The following is a 21255-nucleotide window of genomic DNA, read 5'->3' as shown; positions in this document are numbered from 1 at the left end:
CAGCGTTCCAGCTGGTGTGAACTGAACAGAGATCGAGGTCTGACAGCCAAAAAGCAAAATCTAAATAAAGAAGAGTGCATGTTTAGGGCCATTGCCTGTTTGGGTTTCCTAACTTGTCTGCTATTCCATTTCTTGATTAGTGTGTGATTGTAACTCAGAAGAAATCAAAATCAGTCAGAAGAAGGTAAGTCATGTCAAGTCGACCGTGAAACGGTGACTTTTAACCTCAGCGCTGTCCTCATTAAGGAGCGCTCAAACTAGGCCCAGTGGATTAAGTAGAGTGGGGTGGGACTGAGAACAAAATCAGCCAGCTGCTGGAATTCTCTTGTGCCTTTCAAACACAGTTTATATAGGGACAAGGCAGCTTGGATTTTTCTGCATTCCTCCGTTAACCCAGTCACTGCACTCCCCCTTGCACTGGAAATTAAATCTCTTTGCAAAGTTCAGTGCATAATGCAGGTAAGGTATGCACCTATAATAGGTAGAGTTACAGATTCTAAGCAGGATTTATAGCATAATAGTTTAGTACAATCCAGAATTATCATGGCACCATATATATGCAAATCTAGGCAATCGAGAGAAATGAGACTAAGAGGTAAAAAGGAAAAACAGGTATATATTTTATGGCTTAAGGAATGTAGCCTGACTAAGCACAGGAGTCGGTATGTGTGTATGTGTCACATATATAAATAAGAAAATGTGGCTTGGTGAAGTCAAAGGTGAGAAACAAAATTCAGATATTGTACACAATCAGGTTATTCTTTCCATAGGGTGATCCAAACAAAAGGTATAGGTCACGTAGGATGCAGGAGATGAGGAGGTTATGGCATGAAGGAAAGAAACAAGTACTAATCTGTGCATACTTTCACAAATCTTTGATTCTCCTTTTAGTACCCACCCTTCCTCTGCCTGCTGAGCCACTGTAGTAACGATCAATGTCGCCTAAGGACACCATTGATCATCATGACCTCACTGTGACATGCTGGCTGAAAATAGCCTTGAAAGTAAGACACAGGATTTGTTTTAAAGGGAATTGGTCAGCACGATTTCACCCACTCCTAAACTATATGTACATGTAGTTCTTCTCAAGACAAGTCCAGCAATACCTTTACATGATCAGTCGGCTTCTCAATTACTGAGAAATCCCTGTTTGAATTGATATGTAAATGAGGCTGAAGAGCTGTTGTATATCTGAAGCCTCTGTCACTCCAGCTCTATTCCCTGCGCCACATCCTCTTGTTGACTGAGTCTCTATGCTGTGTGATTTTAGGTAAAGGAGGCATCAGTCAAGCAGGAGGAGACAGAGAATAGAGCTGGAGTGACAGAGGTTTCAGAACTACAAGTAGCTCTTCAGTCTCATCTCCATATCAATTGAAACGCTGATTTCTCAGTAATGGAGGAGCGGATTGGCCATGTGAAGGTGTTGACGCATTTGTCTTTAAAAGAGCTACATGGGCATATAAATAGTTTGGGGTGTGAAATCCTGCTAATAAGTTCCCTGTAAACGTGGGGTTTTTTTCTGGCTGAGAAGAAAACTGCACATTGAGAGAAAAGCTGAAGAATAATCTTGACGGCACGTGACCACAAGTAGGCAAATCTCATACGTATGGTCAAGTGACAGTCCACTCACACATGGAATAGAGAGCAATCGTGAGAGGGTGCTTAACGTACACTGACATGATGTGACAGTCTGCAGTCTCTCGTAGTGTCTGCAGACTTCTCAGAAACCCCCTTACCTATTCCAAATAGGTACCTTGGTTGACACTAATTGTAGCTTGAAAGTGTGCAATGCTTGATAATCAATTGTAGGGATCCAGTTTAATGTATTGGTAATTGATCAATTAAATGTAAGCCTGTGGTAGCCAAAGAGTTAATAACTGATTACAGAACTATTTTAAAAAAAAATCAGCTAAGCGTTTAGTGACAGAACTGCAGCACAGCTCTCATATCTGAGAGGGGGTGGGAAGGGGAAAGTACAGTTCAATCCAAGAGAGTTACTCTGACTTTGGAGGTAGGGCTTGTCTCTATGCCAAAAATAAAAACTGAGAGAAAGAAAGGGGAGTGGGAGGGAGGGGGGCTAGTGCAGTGTTGGAGTAGCTACAGACTTTCCATTTTTTTGTCAGCTTCTCTTTATTCCCCATTGATACTGCATTTCATCACACACATTTCTTAACTTATAGCTACCATGCATTGCCAAACCGCTAACCTAGAAACACACATAAACTGCAGACCCCTACCCTAGTGTTGTATCAAAATACAGCAGAGTCAAAATAATTAGCAAAGGAAGTATACATTACAAGATAGCAAGAAACAGTCAAAATGTAGTAATCACAGAGAAGTCTACATTACAAAAGTATATTAGCAAATCACAGTCCTAAATGCAGTAATGGGTAGTAGCTCTAATACTTAGGGGTACTTTGCACACTACGATGTCGCTGCTGCGACAGGGGCGGGGACTATCGCGCTCGGCATCGCAAGCATCGGCTTGCGATGTCGTAGTGTGCAAAGTGCCCCTAAGGGCTTTTATCAATGTCACTATATGTCACAATATGGGCAGTTTCTAAGCAGCACAAATTGTGATGCCAACTGGTAATGATGTAATTCCAGCATGGATTCACGAATATAGGTGATTGCAGAAAGTAGCACATTTATCTAAACATCCTATCACAATCCAGTGTAGAGCAATGTCACGATTCCCCGATACTCCTAGTGCAGGAAGGTGGTCACATGAACAATGTGTATGCTAATTACATTCTTGCCATGCAGACTAGACACGTTCAGCTTCTCTCAATAGAAGTGAGTTGAAAGAAGCGATGATAAGTCTAGTCGGCACATGACCGCAAGTATGTAAATCACATTCATGCGGTCACGTGACAGCCAACTCACACCGGGAATACCAGGGAACAGTTATATCGTGCATATTGCAAACATTTCGACATTAGCAGTCACATAAAGAGACTATAGAATTTAGTTCCAAGGTAGTGTGATAGTGTCATCTATTGTGCTTTATACAACATTTCGCAGGGGTGCACAACCTAGGCCCCAGAGGCCATGTTTGACCTGTGATGCTATTTTGTCCAGCCTCCAAGCGTCTGGTCACAGACATGCTTGTCTCTGCTTACTTATTTCCATGTTAGAAAGAAGTGGCTCCAAGATGGGGAACAGGAAAAGGTGGGTTCTAATGATTTGTTGATGGTTTATATGTATTGATTGAATGAGGGTCTTCTGACCCCAGTGTGGCATTTCAGGAAGGTGATGCATGTTGGTGGCTATCTTCATTGGAGCTTTTTGGGATATTCTAAAACGCTTTTCCTTTTCTGAAACTCACATAAAGTTGCATGCATAGTCTCTAACTGTCATGAAAGAAACAATGTTCACTCTCCCGATAGGATGGAGTCCTGGGAGTGGAACCAATATTTAGCCTACATTTCTGATTCATTACTTCCATATGCCATAAATATCTCAGATGATAACACCCCTTTGGGTTGTATTGTGGCCCTATTGTAACTCGGACAGTGTGGCCCTTCGAACTAGAAATGTTCATGCGTCTCTGCTTTTTAAGTTTAGGAGGTAATCCACTCATTTTAGATATCTCTCATTGCACTGCTACACCCAGGTCCTTTCATTCTTCTGACCAATGAAGCTACACATATGACAAATATTTTGCCTTTTCAAAACAATAATACATATTTTGAAATATTAATCAAAGGTGTTTAGGCCTCTCTGTTTTATGAAGGCCTAAGTCACTAAAATGCGATCCTTTATTAGGCAAAATACTAGGGTCTATGAAATAATGTCACATTACCCTTGCGCCAGAGAGGACAATACAATGTAGTGTTTAGCATTACTACTAGAAGATGCAATTTCCCTAAGTGATAGTGGAAATTATCTCTTTTATGCAGAAAAAAAGGTTTATAAGTACCTTCCACGCTGCTTTATGTGAAGAAGAAACCTAAGCTAAGCAGAATATCTGTGTAAGAGCATCCATTCATTCACTATGATGAAGGTCTTGCTGACAGAGTAGGGTTAAGGTAAAAGCTACTGTACAAAAGGACAAAGAATGGGCTACATTTAACTGATACAAAAAAGCTACCAGAAAATGATGTCTCACCAGTTCTGCATACTACAATCTGTATAGGCAGCTTAACAATCACTCCCGTTACATTAACGCACAAGGGCAAAAGAACATCTTTGAGCGACATTTTGACATTCTCTGTGAATATCAGCAGTACAGTACATTATTCTATCATTTCCTAAAGCGGTATGAAGAGTCGTTATTATATAGGCCATGGAGAGGCGGATCCCACAACCTGCAATTACTAAGCTTATTAATACCAACCTAAACAACTTTCACTAAGTAAATAGTCGTTGGCTGTGCACATTGCAAGCAATGCAGAAACTGATCCATATTTAACTCCACCAAGAGGCCCTGCTTGAATGAATCATTCAAACAGAAACAGCATGCAGTAGCACATCTCACAAAATAAATATCAGGGTTTCCTGTGGTGTCATTCACGTCACACAATAGTAAAGACAGACATGTATACTAAACATAAAAGTGGGGTGACATTGATTCAAAAGAGATATACAGAACAATTCACACAGGCTCATTCCTGTCCCATTGATGCCTCGGTCTCCTGCATAATAAGCACTTACCTTGATTAAAACATTTAGTTATCCATCTGCACTTCTGGATTAAAAAAAAAACCTCTTATATAAAGCATGACCTAATGTGACATTCCTTCACCAGAAGGAAAGGACAGTAGAGTCTGGTGAAGGTTCCTAAGAGAAGAGTAGGTGGCGCTAGTATTTCTGTCCTTCACATTTAACGCTAGCAGCTGAATTTTTGATATAACACAACCTACACTGAGATAATATAACATTGGCCTTTGCAATATTGTATACACCAGTACACAAAGGCCTGTTATTTTACACTGAAAGGTGAAGAAACTTTTTAGCATATTTATCAGAAGTAGTATATGAAATGTCCTTTGGTGCGCACTACAGAATGTGAAAACTGTTTTAAGGGAATCTGTCAACAGGTTTTTGCCACATAGTCTGTGAGCAGCATAACGTAGGGGCAGAGATCCTGATTCCAGCGATATGTCACTTACTGAGCTGCTTAGTGTAAGTTTTGATAAAATCACTGTTTAATCAGCAGTAGATTATCATTACAGGACTACTTGGCGTGCTGCAGGTAGTCCAGCATATTCATGGGCTCTGTATAACTGCAGCAGAGAAAATATTGTTTTTATCAAAATGACAGCAAACAGCTCAGAAAGTGACACATCACTGGAATCAGATTCTGTGTCTCTGCATTATGCTGTGCTCAGATGGGGGAGCAAAAACCTGGTGACGGAGTCCCTTTAATAGGTTCCTGTATCTCTATATGGACTTATCAGTGTTTGAAGTTATTGGCCCCTGAGTTACAGTCTAACCAAGTTCTAACACATTGGATAAAAGTCAAATGAAATGGCTTTGACCATAACGGACGCTCATCATCTAGTTCGATGAAGTAAACGATCGCTTCAACAAAAGAACATTCGAAAACTTCAACACAATGGTCGACCGTATTGGATTCTTTCACTCAATTATCAGCACTACTGTAGATGCATCATCAACTAGAAAAAAAAACAATATTGTCTCATATAGTCTGTGATGTGTAGTAGAAGCTGGCATTACTATAGCAGTATTGCAGCCGTTAGTAAGGCAGTGTTATAAAGACTGTCTACTACTTTTAAAATCTTTCTCAATGGGCGCAGGGTTGTTCATGTATGGAAAATAAATACAGTGGAACCTTGATTAATGAGAACAATCCGTTCTGGGAGTGTGCTTGTTACCCATGTTACTCGTTCAGCAAAGCAAGATTTTCCATAAGAAATCATTGCAATGCAAAGAATTCATTCCACAACTAGTTAAATGTCCCATCCTGGTGCCCTACTGTCCCATTCCACATACGTACAAGCACGTACAAACACGTACAAACACACACACACAAACACAGATTATGCTCACCTTACCTTCCGTTCCCTCGTCGGTCTCCTGGAACTTGCAGTTCGCCCGTACAAGACGTGTATCGGGTAACCAAGGCGACCGATGCCGGACCTTCCGCACTCAGCGCGCTGACGTCAAATGCAGGAGCCGCTCGCCTCTGATTGGCCAGCGCGCTGCCTTTGAGTAGCGCCTGACAGGAGAAGTTCCTCTCTCGTCGCGATGGTTACCGGATACATGTCCTGTGGAGGGAGGACCTTCCCCTGTCAGCCGCTACTCAATCAGAGGCAAGCGGCTCCTGCCTTTGACATCAGCGCGCTGGGAGCTGAAGGTCCGGCATCGGTCACCTTGGTTACCCGATACATGCAAGTTCCAGGAAGCCGGCGAGGGAACGGAAGGTAAGGTGAGCATAATATTTGTGTGTGTGTGTGTGTTTGTTTGTATGTGTTTTGTGCGTGCTTGTGTGTGTTTGTGTGGACTGCAAGAGCGGGTTAGAGTGCGGTGGATGTACGGAACCGGAAGTGTGTGCGGTGAGTATTTTGCTCGTACAGCAAAGCTTGCTCGTAAACTGAGTTACAAATTTACAGAAAGCCTTGCTCGTTAGGCGAAATACTCACTAACTGGGTTACTCGTTAAGCGAGGCTCCACTGTAAATATATATATTCACCTATCCCTGGTTCAAAACTGTCTGTCACCCTGGGGGATGTGTCATGGCACCAGTCTGGTAGGTGATTTTCTTTAAGTACTCTGGACCCATTGGGAAAGCTTTTAAAAGTAATGGACAATCTCTTTAAAGGGGTTCTCCAAGAATAGAAAATTATTAAATAACTAAAGAAAATTGTTTTCTAAATTACTTCCTAAATAGTTTTAATTAGCAATCACAGGGAGATAATGACTACAGAATTAAAATGACCATGGCCTTGTTACACTGACGGAAATAATATCCCCTGGGTGCACATCTTCCTGCCGATGGGTGAAGAAGGTGGAGCTTCTACTACAAATGCTCACAGACAACTTGTAGTATTCTAGGACAGATTTCATTTGGTGTAACAAGGCGGAGGACATTTACATTCTGCAGTGATTTCTTCAAACAATTGTGATTTTCTTATTAAAAGCATTTATGAATTACGGTAATTTTTAACGACATTGACTTTACTTTTTTTTTATTCCCGGAGATTACCTACAATAACAGTTTTCTCATTACTTTTACTTTTACATTACTTTTACTAGGTCCCCAAAAATGTTGTTACATTATTAATAAAAAGGTATTGCCTTGAATACCAGGTCGTTTATCAGGGTCCAAATGTCTCTTCCTAATGTGAAGCTGGTACCATGTGTTAGCGGAGTAGCATTCCGAAGTATAAACAAAGATTTAAGATATGTATTTATGAAGTATTTCATATCTATAAGAGTTAGTATATTCCCTAATATTACCGGATTTTTTATATTATAAGATGTCCTTTTCGTCCCAAAAATTTGGGAGGAAAATGAGGGGTGCATCTTATAATGCTAATGTAGCTTACCGGGAGGTGGACAATGGGCATTGTGCTGGCTACGGAACGGGCTGTGCTGGCTGCAAAGCGGGCTGTGCTGGCTGCTGGGTGGGCTGTGCTGGCTGCTGGGTGGGCAGTCCTGGCTGCTGGGCGGGCTGTGCTAGCTGCGGAACAGGCTGTGCTGGCTGCGGAGCAAGCTGTGTTGGCTGCTGGGCGGGCTGTGTGGAGCAGGGCGGTGCGGTGGGTGAGATGATCTGATGGCGGTGCGGGCTTCAAATAATGGTGCACGGAGTCGGCACCTGTGCAGACAGAGCTCTTGGCTCAAGATCTCATCTGCGCACGCCTCTGGCCCATTGATCTCCCAGCAGTGGACTTAAGGAAGATGGTGCCCAGAGGTGGCATGTGCGCAGATGAGATACCGGGTTATCATTGAGCCGAGATCTCAATCTGCGCGCGCGCCGACTCTGGGTTCCATTTCTTTGAAGTCCGCATCGCCCACAGAGCATCTGTGACATCCACCACACCACAGCACGACGCCCGCAGCCAACACAAGCCCCACCGCAGCGCCTGCAGCATCACCCTACTGCAACACTGCCCCTGTCCCCTGTGATCCAGCTTCACCACCGATGCCGCCCCTCCTCCAGAAAGACACCATCGGAGCATAAGACAGACCCCAGTTTTTTTTCTTTTTTTATCTCTAAATTTGGGGTGCATCTTATAATCCAGTGCGTCTTATAAAATGAAAAATACTGTACTTTTTTTTCACAGGTTCTGTGAAAATCCTTTGCTAAACATATTTATTTTACTTCTTCGTGAGCCTCACATATACAAAAAATAATAGTACTTATTGGTTTCCAAACATAATTAACTAGTTCCATCATTGCATGGAATTATTACAGTGATTTTGTATCCAGGGACAGGCTTATTTATGGAAGCTACAAAGTTCTACAACTAACTCAGAAAAGTCATGCTGCTAATAATGTAACTGTCATTACTGAGCATTCTGCCTGTGTTATAAATTTCCTGCCCATTTAGAAATCTGAAGCTCTGTACACTCCCTTAGGTTAGGCCTGTCCCACAGATGAATGGGGTAATTGACTGAACCAGGGAATAAGTGGGAGGATTTTTGAAACCACAGGATATTCACAACAAGCACTCTGCACTGGAATACAAACCATACTCATTTTTTACCGCGTCCTCAATGTTGATGCCACTAATCTATAAAAAGAGTGTTCATTTATATCAGGTTCGAGTCCTGCAGTGTTTTTTTTCTGTTAAGAACATCTGCTTTGCAGTTTTTTTCTGTGACTATGGATCGTGTGGGAGGTTTCTTGGATGAAATGCAGCACATATTTGGAATATTACATATGCAAGCAGGCTTTATAGGTCTTGAGCTTCACATTGTTAAATGAGTAGAGCTTGCAAATAAGGCCTAATGCATACAAGGTCAAAGTAAGGCTGCTTTCACACATCAGTTTTTTGCCATCAGGCAAAATCCGGCAAAAACATGAAAAAAACGGATCCGGCGTCTGTTGCCGCCGGATCCGTTTTTTCCCCCATAGATTTTCATTAGCGCCGGATTGTGCCGGATGGCCTTGCGTTTCATCCGGCAAAATTGGCTTGTCCGGCTGCCAGATGAAACGTTGAAGTGAACGTTTTTGTGTCGGCAAAAAAAACGGATCGCGCCGGATCCAGCGCTGTACGGCATGTTTTATAATGGAAGCCAATTGACACCGGATCCGTTTTTTTGAACTGAGCATGCTCAGTATCACACCGGATCTGTCAAAAAACTGACGGAACTGATGGAAAAAACTGATGCAACTGATCCGTTTTTTCGCCGGATCCGTCGCATCAGTTTTTTCTCTGGATCGTGCCTGATGCCAAAAAACTGATGTGTGAAAGCAGCCTTAAAAGGATCTGTAATACAACATCCAGGGAGACGTATGGAGCCCTACAGTGCCTATGTGATTCTAGCTCATATACAGACAAACCAAGGTTTTTTCTGCTGGATTACCTATGTGAAATTTTTTGCATAGCTTGAAGGGCAGAATATCTCTAAATAAAGTCATGGAGGCAGCACATGGAGTACCCCTACCACTGTATCGAACCATAGGCATACCATGTGCTGCCATAATCTCTGTATGAGCACTTCTGCATAAGGGCTCAAAATAAATGTGAGCTTGATAAATAGCAATGCAAAGCAGTAGCCTCACCATTTATAGATTAAGGCCGGGCTGTCATGAGCGTAAGAATCGGACGAGTGCAATGCGAAAAAATCTGGCATCGGACTCTGACCAATGTTATTCAATGAGGCAAAGCAGATCTACAATTTATTTCGGCATAAGAGAAAAATTGCTGCATGCTGTGATTAGCAGTGTATATCGAATCACGCACACCCATATAAGTCTAGGGATGAGGGTGAAACATCGGACTGACATCCAAGTGCAGACAAATACTTGGCAATCCAGTATTTTGAAAAACAAATTGTTTTAATATGTATAGCAAAGTTGTTTGCAATCCAAAAAATAAACATTTAACGTTTCGGTCACTGCTGGACCTTCATCAGGAGACATCTATGTGCAGCAGCACAATAGTGCGACATCTACCGCTTACTACAATCAGTGATCGAAAATTTAAATGTTCAATTTTTTTATTGCAAACAGCTTTGTAAATATTAAAAGCATTTTTTTTTTTTTCAAAATATTGGCGTGTCAAGTATCTGTCTTCACATTACGGGTTTGGAGTCTACTTGTGCGCCATCAGTTAGTAAGAACTGCCACGGTTACTTCATGAATTGACATCCACGTGCAGTCTGATATACGCAGAGAGAGGCAATGGAGAATGTGATGAGTATTATCTCTCCCACTACCCCTCACCTGGAGGAGAACAGTGAGTGACACTCGGATCACGCCGCTCGCAGCAGAGTTTTAGCCAAGTATCATTAGTGTGTCGCATCCAACACTATACGCTCGTCTGACCTCAGCCTAAGGGTACTTTCACACTTGCGTTTATTTCCTTCCGTTACAATCCGCCCTTTTGGAAAACAGCGGAATCCGGTAACGGATTCCGCTGTTTCCCATAGACTTGTATGGGTGACGGATTGTACCAAAAGGACCTGCGTTGCTTCCGCTGGGCGACGCTCCGTTGCTTCCGCCCAGCGAGAGGAAAGCAGCATGTAACATTATTTTGAGCAGCGGAATCCTCTGGATTCCACCGCGCATGCTCTTTTTTTATTTTTTAAATCAAACTTTATTTTGGCTCGCGGTGGCCGAACGTTCAGCTGAGCGCCCGGCCGTCGGCAAGCGACAGCGCTCAGCTGAGCGACCGGCCACCGGCAAGTCACAGCGCTCAGCTGAGCGCCCGCCCGCTGGCATGCCCGGTCGCCGGCATGTCCGGCCGCCGGCAAGTGACAGCGCTCAGCTGAGCGCCCGCCCGCCGGCATGCCTGGGCGCCGGCAAGTGACAGCGCTCAGCTGATCACCCGGCGGCCGGCTGCAGGGAGCGATCAGCTGATCACCCGGCGGTTGGCTGCAGGGAGCGATCAGCTGATCACCCGGCGGCCGGCTACTGGGAGCGTTCAGCTGATCGTTTACAATAGTCTGCCGCTGGTAAAACTGTAAAAAAAATTTAAAAAAAAATCAAAACGAATTGCGTTGTTTTGCAGCATCCGTTGCATCCGTTACACATCGCAATGCAACGGATACCGTTCAACGCAAGTGTGAAAGTACCCTAATACAAATAATTTGCACCTTTTTTGTTAAACTATTGATTTCTTCCGTTTTCCACTCCACTTTCAACCTATTTTGCTTATGTTTTATCATATTCATGTAGTGGGTGGGCCTACCCCCTACTAGTTTAACATAGTTACCCGGCATTGTGATTATTAAAAGTGTTGAATTTTATGTTTTTATGTGATGTGTTAGGGCACCCCCTAGTGGCCGGGTGGGACGGCTGTTGCCACCGGGGAGGAGGAGTCGGCCGGATATCTAGGCGAGGTCTGAATGTGTGTGGGAGAGAGATCCGGGTCAGCGGAGTGCGAGCATCTGCAGCGGCAAGTGCGATAGTGTGAGCGGAACATCCAGGGACACCAGAGGAGGAGGAGGTGGACGTAACCTCAGAGCCTATTCTGCCGGTGTGGGTCCGGTGTATGCTTGGCTGAATAGTGGGTGCCCGAAGGAAGTAGAGTACGGAGGGCATATCCCCACCCGAGGTGACGTTTGGTCAGAGTGTCCCCAGCTCCACTAATATTGCCGTGATCCGCTGACCGGAGTGGTTTTTACCGGAGTGTCTGTCAAGCTGTGAGATCCGGGACAGCAGTGTGTGCACTTGGGCAGAGTGTGAGCGAAACAGCACGGGACACCGGAGATAAGGAGGTGGACGCAACCTCAGAGCCTATTCTGCCGGTGTGGGTCCGGTGTATGCTTGGCTGAATAGTGGGTGCCCGAAGGAAGTAGAGTACGGAGGGCATATCCCCACCCGAGGTGGCGTTTGGTCAGGGTGTCCCCAGCTCCACTGAAAGAGTCTACAACTGCCTGTTTCTTTGCTGTCTGCTGTTCGGATTATTGGACTGTGCTGAATAAATGTTCTCTTTTATTGCATTCAACTCCTGCCTGAAGTCTTTTTGTGTAATGGAGAACGAAGACACTGACACACACTGTTTTAACTCTAAAGAAGTGATGAAGACAGGGATGGGCCTGCACCATAGTGCTGCCACGACTACACAGCCAGAGGCCTCCCTGCCTGGTCACTTCATGTGGCGTAGTCGGCAGGATCCGAGTCCCTTGCCGGAGAACCAGGAGTCTGAAGACCAAGTAGTGCCTGAAGCACGGAATTCGGACGATGAAAGAAGATTCCCAGTCCCATGGTGGGAGGAAGAAGTGCCCAAGGCGTTGGACCGGGCACAAGATGGCGTCAGGATGGCCGACGTCTGTGAAGAAACAGAAAAGGCGCGGAAAATTGGCGCCAAAAGAAGAGCCTGGGGCTGGCCGGCGCCGAAGAAAAAGGACAGAGTACTCCGCCCAAAGAGGGGAGGCGCCAGCTCCAGGGCATTAAAGACGAAGAAAAGGAAAAAGAAGTACCTCAGCGGAGGAGTCGAGATGATGCGCAAGGCTGGGGGTGGAGTTTGTTCAAGAGCGGGAAACGAAGACCCGCCTCCACTTCCTCCAGTCTCAGCGTCGACACCATCGCCATTACCAGCGATTCCGTTGAGAACCGAGATGGAGAACTTTGGGCAACCTGCGGAGTTGGCGACGACTATGGCCCTCATCAGCCTTGGCCGAGGCCGACCCCGGTTCGCCCCTGCTAACGAGGCCGCGATAGCGGATCTCCCCATTGGGCCGGGAGGCTCTACAAGACCGGACAAGGTCTCTTGGAAGACCTCATGGGACGCTCAAACCGGGAGCACCATTACAGAAGTGAAGGCGACCTATGCTACCCCGCCCATGCCAAGCCGTCCGGGGGTTGCTGTTTTCCCTTGGGACACCCCGCAGCTTAACGCCGCCGCCACACCATTTGTCCCGGCGCCGGAGTCGGCCGAGGAGTTAGCCGGGCGTCTAGAGGAGGATCACCTGGGCTTTTTCTGGGACCCAGTCATCGCCCCGCCGGAGAGGGCGCGCCCCAGTGTTCCGCCCCCGAAGCCTGATCCCGTCCGGGAACGGCTCCTGGCTGAGACCATAGTCCGGGAAATGCTGTCCGGTCCCGGTGGAGAGGATCTGGCCCAGCAGTTTGTGACCGGGGTGGTTGTTAAGTTCAACCAGCAGGAGGGGTATGGATTCATCCGTGAAGTAGAGACCGGGGATGACTATTTCTACAACCGAGTTCACCTGGACGTAGAAGGACTCCCCAAGCGACTCCATACCCTGTGGCCGGGCGAGAAAGTCAGCTTCTTGCCGGACAAAGGTAGCCGCGGTCTGTTTGCGGTGTGTGTTTCCCGCATGCCCACCACCCGGGAAGCGGAGCAGTGGCAGGAGGAGATTGCGTGGGAGGAGCAGCAAGAGCGACGACAGAGCCGTACCAGACCGGCCGCGCCTCCTCAACCCCGGCGCGTACCGACGGCTGCCCCGGAAACAGAGGCAGAGCCAGCCCTCGATCCGGAGAGGCTTCCAACCGTGGTGGCGGTGACGCAAAATGTCAACAACAGACCAGTTTTCATGCTGGACGCGTCGCCCGCCGCACCACCACCGTCCCGGGCAGAGACGCCATCACCGCCAAGAGGTGCTGCAGCAGCTGTGCCGGAGGAGCCGTGCTACGCTCCGGTGTCTTTCAGGCGGATCCGCCGCCAGCCAGGACAAACTCTGGGGGCCTATATCCAGGCTCAAGCGGAAGAATGGAAGAGAGCCTGGCCCCCAGAGTAAGCTGTTCGCTCCAGCACCCGTGAAGACCGGAATTGTTGTAAACCGGCAGAAAGTTGCTTTTGTTGAAAAGTTTTACGGGCCTGTTGCCCTTCAGCAAAGACCGGGAGCGCTATTGAAGCCTCCGGGCACCTTCAGCAAAGACCGGGAGCGCTATTGAAGCCTCCGGGCACCTTCAGCAAAGACCGGGAGCGCTATTGAAGCCTCCGGGCGCACATCTAAGACCGGGAGCGCTGTTGAGCCTCCGGGCGCTATCCAGAGACCGGGAGCGCTGTTGCGCCATCAAGCGCCCCTCAAGACCGGGAGCGCCGCTGAACTGGTGCCGCTGTTGAGGACTGAACCGAAAGGTTTTTATGTGTTTATGTTTTTATGTGTTTAAGAGCCTTGCCGGGAGGCTCGGATTTTTAAGAGGGGAGGCATGTAGTGGGTGGGCCTACCCCCTACTAGTTTAACATAGTTACCCGGCATTGTGATTATTAAAAGTGTTGAATTTTATGTTTTTATGTGATGTGTTAGGGCACCCCCTAGTGGCCGGGTGGGACGGCTGTTGCCACCGGGGAGGAGGAGTCGGCCGGATATCTAGGCGAGGTCTGAATGTGTGTGGGAGAGAGATCCGGGTCAGCGGAGTGCGAGCATCTGCAGCGGCAAGTGCGATAGTGTGAGCGGAACATCCAGGGACACCAGAGGAGGAGGAGGTGGACGTAACCTCAGAGCCTATTCTGCCGGTGTGGGTCCGGTGTATGCTTGGCTGAATAGTGGGTGCCCGAAGGAAGTAGAGTACGGAGGGCATATCCCCACCCGAGGTGACGTTTGGTCAGAGTGTCCCCAGCTCCACTAATATTGCCGTGATCCGCTGACCGGAGTGGTTTTTACCGGAGTGTCTGTCAAGCTGTGAGATCCGGGACAGCAGTGTGTGCACTTGGGCAGAGTGTGAGCGAAACAGCACGGGACACCGGAGATAAGGAGGTGGACGCAACCTCAGAGCCTATTCTGCCGGTGTGGGTCCGGTGTATGCTTGGCTGAATAGTGGGTGCCCGAAGGAAGTAGAGTACGGAGGGCATATCCCCACCCGAGGTGGCGTTTGGTCAGGGTGTCCCCAGCTCCACTGAAAGAGTCTACAACTGCCTGTTTCTTTGCTGTCTGCTGTTCGGATTATTGGACTGTGCTGAATAAATGTTCTCTTTTATTGCATTCAACTCCTGCCTGAAGTCTTTTTGTGTAATGGAGAACGAAGACACTGACACACACTGTTTTAACTCTAAAGAAGTGATGAAGACAGGGATGGGCCTGCACCATAGTGCTGCCACGACTACACAGCCAGAGGCCTCCCTGCCTGGTCACTTCATTTACAAACATCCCGTAAGACACCATTTGTGTAGATCCATTATTTCTGCTATTCTGCACAATAAGAAGTTCTATGACAAGCAGCTACAACTGTAAGATGCATAAGTATGAGCACAGTCTTATTATAGACTAGATACAGACTCGTGCATATGCTCTCACAAAAGTGTAGGCCTTGTCAACAAGTGCAGCCCAAGGCATATCACTTTGGGGATGTTAGAGTTAATCTTGTACATTTTGGCGCCTTTTCCTTGCCTGCTACTGTACTTAAAAAGTGCAGATCTTGTCTGTCCTGTCTCAAGTTCAATGGCAGCCTCCTCTCCAAGCAGCAGGAGAGGGGGAGGGGGTAGACAGGCATGTTCAGTGCACTAATAATAATTCACATCACGCCACTTCAGCTCCTTGTGTCAAAGTAAAGAGCTGGCCCACCCTCTCCAACCTGAGAGTTGCATCTACTCCCAACTCCAGACTAGGTCAAGCGCACATGCAGCCGCACATGCAGCCACCATGCTGCCCACTGGCAGGGCCAGGGAACACTGGACTCCTCTGCTATTTGGCATAGTCATCATTCTTTACAGAAATCAGTCTATATGTATAACGTATTCTATATTTAATCACTAATTTATCTTCTGTTGTATGTTTAGATTACCAGTGTAACTAACTGAATAATACATTATTACAGCTCGGGGTGAATTCTGTATTTGCATTCACACTTGCTACATATTATACCACCTCCCTTTCAACACGAAAGTCTTTTCAGTATAGTATGGCAATAGTAAAAAAAAATATATATATAATATTGTCTGTATAATCAATTCCGCAGTTTGATTTTATAGCTGGTCACAAACATTAGAAATAAACCAGCCAACCAACATCAGCACGGCGGATCTGATAGTATTACAAAGCATGTACAAACATCACAAAAGGCTGTAAGGAGGAAAAAAGAGAGAATCCACCCAATGTAACAAACAAAATCATACATTCTTTTCTCAACATTTCACAAAATTTGGGCATACTGCATACAATTCAGGACATTTTTTAATTGTATTCTTATTTCTGTTTTTGTTTCTGCTCCCCCCTAATTTTTAAGCTTGTCTTATTTCAAGAGGACATTGCATACCTCCATCCAACCTGTCTTAATTGTCCCCTCCCATAAATATAGCCACAGAGTGCGGTATATATATATATATATATATATATATATATATATATATATATATATTTTTATATATATATATATATATATATATATATATATATATATATATATATATATAAAAAACCTACTATATCTTCACCCATCCTTTGTAGACTGTGAGCCCTCGCGGGCAGGGACCTCTCTCCTCCTGTACCTGTCTGTGCCTTGTATTGTTTATGATTATTGTGCTTGTCCTTATTATGTATACCCCTTACACATGTAAAATGCCATGGAATTGATGGCGCTATAATAATAAATAACAGTAATAATAATAATATATATACAGTCAGTATAAACATGCATAACTCATCCAACACTAGCCCAGATCTCTGAAGTGACTCAGCGACCAAAAAGTGATGCAAATCACGTTATAGTAGCGACACCTAGAAGCGCAGCCCAATATATATATATATATATATCTATATATACACAAACACACACATATATATATACATATATATATATATATATATATATATACATTCATACATATGCATAGTGAGATAATCAGATTAATGTGCAACAGCAGAATGCTTAACAGGTGTAGACCAGTAGGGATCATGTTCACCGAGGTTTACAGACAAGATCCAATCTGAAAACACAAGCCACCAGGAGCATATACATATGGCACATATGGATCAGGATAACAGTGTGCCAACCAGAAGCAACCATCACTAGGTCATGGCCTGCCAGTGGCTATAGGGATGCTCAGAACACCAGAGAAGGTTGCCTTCCAGCAAAGTGGTAACTGGCTAGTAAAGGATAGGTGACTCTCCAAACACAGGTTTCTCATTAATGCTATGTATTTATGGCAGGTATTACCCAGAGATAAGCCACACCTTCACTTTCATAGCAAGGGAACTGCAAAGCCTAGGAACAGCAAGCAATGACACCAACCACATCTGAGGACAAGGCTCTAGCTACTAGTTCTGGAATAAACACATGTAGAAAACAATAAACAGGCGTTTAATAGCTGCTCGATGATAATAATAGCAATAATCCTAATATTAGTACATTCAGATGAAATGAAGAAGAGGCATGGAAAGTACATTTGGAAAGCAAAGGTTCTGCAGAGCCCAGCCAGGTCCCGCGTCCTCTGCCAGAGTGGGGATGGTGCCAAGTTCAGCACTCTTGGACGCAGCTTCCATCCACTGATTGCTGGCAGAGACGTGTGACCCACATCTACATGCTGCCAAAACAGCACAAGACAAACAAGCGGCACTTCTAGCTCATCCCACAAGTCATGTCACTGCAATCTTATTACAGGGGCCGGAAGCACACACACACACAAGAGCAGGGTACACCTAGCGCTCCTGCATGGGCAGAACACGTGGATGGAAAACGTCCAAGGCACATACCATTGCACTGTACTGCATTAACTTATAGGGATCCAGCACAGGCGCGGTGGCTTCACATTTCTTAGGTGACAGTGACTGTCTATGGCAGGGGCTGGGGGTTTATTATCAGGTCTGACTCCCAGGAGTGACTGCAAGGCTTATGAGGGCTGCTGTGTGTTCTGTTTTTCATAGGATGCTTTTTATATAGAAATACGTGTAAGAAATGAAGAGCAGAGCCGGAAAAAATAATAACGTCTTGGCAGAGGGCAGGGTGACGAAGTCAGAGTACAAGGCAGTAAAGGCAGCCTGAGTGCCTGCTGTGCCTAGAGCTGTACTTGCAGTGCTGCACTCCTGGAGGGTGGCTTGAACGCGGTCCAGGAGAGGCTGATCCCGTTTTTTTGGAGCTGGGCTGGTCTGTGAGTGCTGTTGGCAGGGTTTTCCTCTCTTTCCCCTGTGTGTCTCCCTGGCCCCCCTGTCAGTCTGGCTCTGCTCTGCACATCAGGCAGCTCATAGCACACTCGGCTCTGCACTTGGACGAGTTCCACCTCTTGCTGATTGGACAGGAAGGCGGCGGCTCCCTGCTCACCCTTCCCACCTTCTCCTCTCCTCCCTATTCTGCCAGCTCCCCCCTCTACACTCCAGCTGTCACTGCCCTCCCACCTTCTCCTAGAACTTCCCCTCCATCCTCCCTACTTCACTCTCCTTCTGCAGGCACTCCCCTCATGGAAATAGTGCATTCATGCTCTGTTCTCATATCATTTTCTTTCTTTCTTTCTTTATTTCTTTCTTTCTCTCTTTCTTTCTCTTTTCTTTCTTTCTTTCCTTCTCTCCCTTTCTTTCTTTTTCTTTCTTTCTCTTTCTCTTTCCTTCTTTCTTTCTCTCTTTCTCTTTTCTTTCTTTACTTCTCTCACTTTCTTTCTTTCTTTCTCTTTCTTTCTTTACTTCTTTCTGTCTCTTTCTTTCTCTTTTCTTTCTTTCTTTCTTTCCTTCTCTCACTTTCTTTATTTCTTTCTCTCCCTTTCTTTCTTTCTCTTTCCTTCTCTCCCTTTCTTTCTTTCTCTCACTTTCTTTCTTTCTTTCTTTCTTTCTTTCTTTCTTTCTTTCCTTCTTTCTTCCCGTCGCTTTTACTAATAGGGATTACAAAGTCAATCTTTTAACCACAAGTCCTCCAATCCATGAATCATTTATATGCTTGTGGGTAAAGGAGCACACGTTCAATAAATAGGAACACATTTTGTTTTATTTCCCAGGGAAAATCATATCCATCTTTACTTGCATTTCCCCACATGTAATTTCTAACAGGATAGTTAGGTAAACATCACGATAGTAGCATTTTACACTAAATGAGCAGGCATGTAAGATTTATCAGAGAAATATTTTGATAAAAGTAATTTCCATCATTCGTAATTGTGTTTCAGCGCCATTCTCATTAGCAACATTCATTACATATATAACATAAACACGTTTGGGCTTTTTTACCTAATAAGTAAGCTTGTTAGTAAAACCTACAATGCTAAAAATATGAAGTTATCTTGATAAATAAGATGCTTTTGTGGAATCATGAATCTATCCTCCATGCAATTCTTATTACAAATATTGACAATGTTTTAAAATAGGATTTCAAAAAATCCTGGGTGGTTGCATGTTTCTGGTCCGGAATAATACATGCCTTCCTGTGTAATGTAATCCATCTCTGCCTCTGGCTTAACTTTCCCTTACTGCACCCCTGTCCACTTCTATTTCCCTAAACTTGGGAAGCTCAGCTCTTGGCTTCCTCCTTGTGGCTATGAAAAATAGGAAGGGGAGGGGGATTTTTCTAGGGGACATAGTTACAGTCTGGAGTAGCCTGCCTGAGAAAGAGAAGGGGGAGGCAGAGAAGCTGTTCTCCATATTTATGAGCAGACAACCAATAGACAAGAGAAGTGTACAGCAAGAAGTCTAGTCTGCTGAGAGACCCAGACAGGTCAAAGGACCCTGAAATCAGCACATGATGCCAATTGAATCAATCCCTTTTTCTAGCAGAATGTGTCTGGCACGTCAGTGTCTGTAGCTCTAGGAGCACAGCTCAGTCACTTGGAGAGACCCTGAAGATAGTTCCTATTGTGTCCAATTACAAATTCACAAAGTTAATTCAAGTATTGTTGTTACCTCTTTCCTGGCTCATATTTAATACCTCTTTTGTATACTTTGAATACTTTTAATAATGCTAATCATTATCACAATAATATTACCATTTGTTTAGATTTTACAATCCAACAAAACAACAAAACATTAAACATAAAAGCTTAGGTATTAAAAGGGAGAGTGTATTGATTGCAGCATGAACCAGTCACCCAGTCGGTTTGTGTATCCTCAGATACAGCAATATAATGAAATATAATATTTCTTGTAATGAGGTTAAAGGGAATATGTCACCAGGTTTTTCCCTTGTGAGCTGCGGCCACCACCAGTAAGCCCTTATATACAGAATTCCAGAATACTGTATATAAGAGCCCAGGGTGCGCAGCAGAACATAAAAAACAGCTTTATAATATTGACCTAGGTGGCAATCCTGTCCGATGGGTGTCGCTGCTCTCGGTCCGGCGCCTCCTCCATTGCCATCCTTCCGGCCCAGCCCTGGGTGCACGACACGTCTTATGTCATTCACACAGAGAGGCCTCCATTGCGCTCCTGCGCATGCGCACTTTGATCTACCCGGCCAAGGACAGATCAAAGTAGTGTAGTACACATGCGCAGGCGGTTTTTGACACTGGAGGCCTCTCTGTGAATGATGCAAGCCAGGAAGCATCATGCACACAGGGCTGGCCAGGAGGATGGCAATCTCACAAGATGGAGGAGGCACCGCACAGAGTTCTGCAACACCTATCGGACCGGACTGCCCCCTAGATGAGCATTATAAAGGTGTTTTTTATGTTCTACAGAGCAACCTAGGCTCTTATATACAGTATTTTGGAATGCTGTATATAAGGGATCTCTGGTGGTGGCCACAGGTTATAAGGGAAAAACCTAGTAACAGGTGCCCTTTAAATGACCGCCTATAGTAATGGCAATATCTAACCCTGACATACGTAGACACAGTCCATTTTTTCATTTTTACCCTACACTCAGAATATGCTCCAGGAAAGCTTCAATTGCAGAAGAAGTGATAGAGTCAGTATACTCAGTAGATGCCAAGCATCTCTGGCAGTATATCCTTTTTTTACTACTTAGAAAATCAGAATATCATAGAGCCTATGGATGATAAAATACTGCCAATCAAGCCTCGTATGGCAGGGGTTGTCCAAATTTGAGCTTCAAGTCTGTAGTTACTCTTTGTGGCTGCAGATTTGTGAATTCTGTCAGCGTGTGTTGCACATACTGTCACTCTTCACCGGCATTACCACTTGGAGCAGGCGGTCACGTGACGACAAGTATTCAATTTGTATATTTTTGGTCACACTCCGACTAGATATTCTCAGCTTCTCTCACCATCAATACAAGGGAATCCTGATGGTACGCTGTCAGGATTCAGAATTCTGCAGTCACATAGAGTGACTGCATACGCTT

At 45.1% G+C, this 21255-nt stretch overlaps 1 protein-coding gene across 4 annotated transcripts in view; it reads right to left on the bottom strand.

Annotated features, from left to right (window-relative positions):
• Nucleotides 1-21255, bottom strand: part of NFIB (nuclear factor I B) — a 545046-nt gene that overhangs the window by 234707 nt on the left and 289084 nt on the right. Inside the window, exon 1 of one of the 4 annotated variants that reach the window (XM_075316951.1) lies at nt 17731-18195. The exons of the other annotated variants lie outside the window; for them this stretch is intronic. Within the exon in view, the coding sequence (XP_075173066.1) occupies nt 17731-17748 (18 nt within the window). The 5' untranslated portion in view covers nt 17749-18195. Of the gene's footprint in view, nt 1-17730; nt 18196-21255 lie in introns of those variants that run through there. 4 annotated transcript variants of the gene reach the window in all.

The sequence above is a fragment of the Anomaloglossus baeobatrachus genome, chromosome 1, assembly GCF_048569485.1.
Source record: "Anomaloglossus baeobatrachus isolate aAnoBae1 chromosome 1, aAnoBae1.hap1, whole genome shotgun sequence".
Taxonomy (NCBI): domain Eukaryota; kingdom Metazoa; phylum Chordata; class Amphibia; order Anura; family Aromobatidae; genus Anomaloglossus; species Anomaloglossus baeobatrachus.
This window is presented reverse-complemented; position numbering and strand designations above follow the sequence as displayed.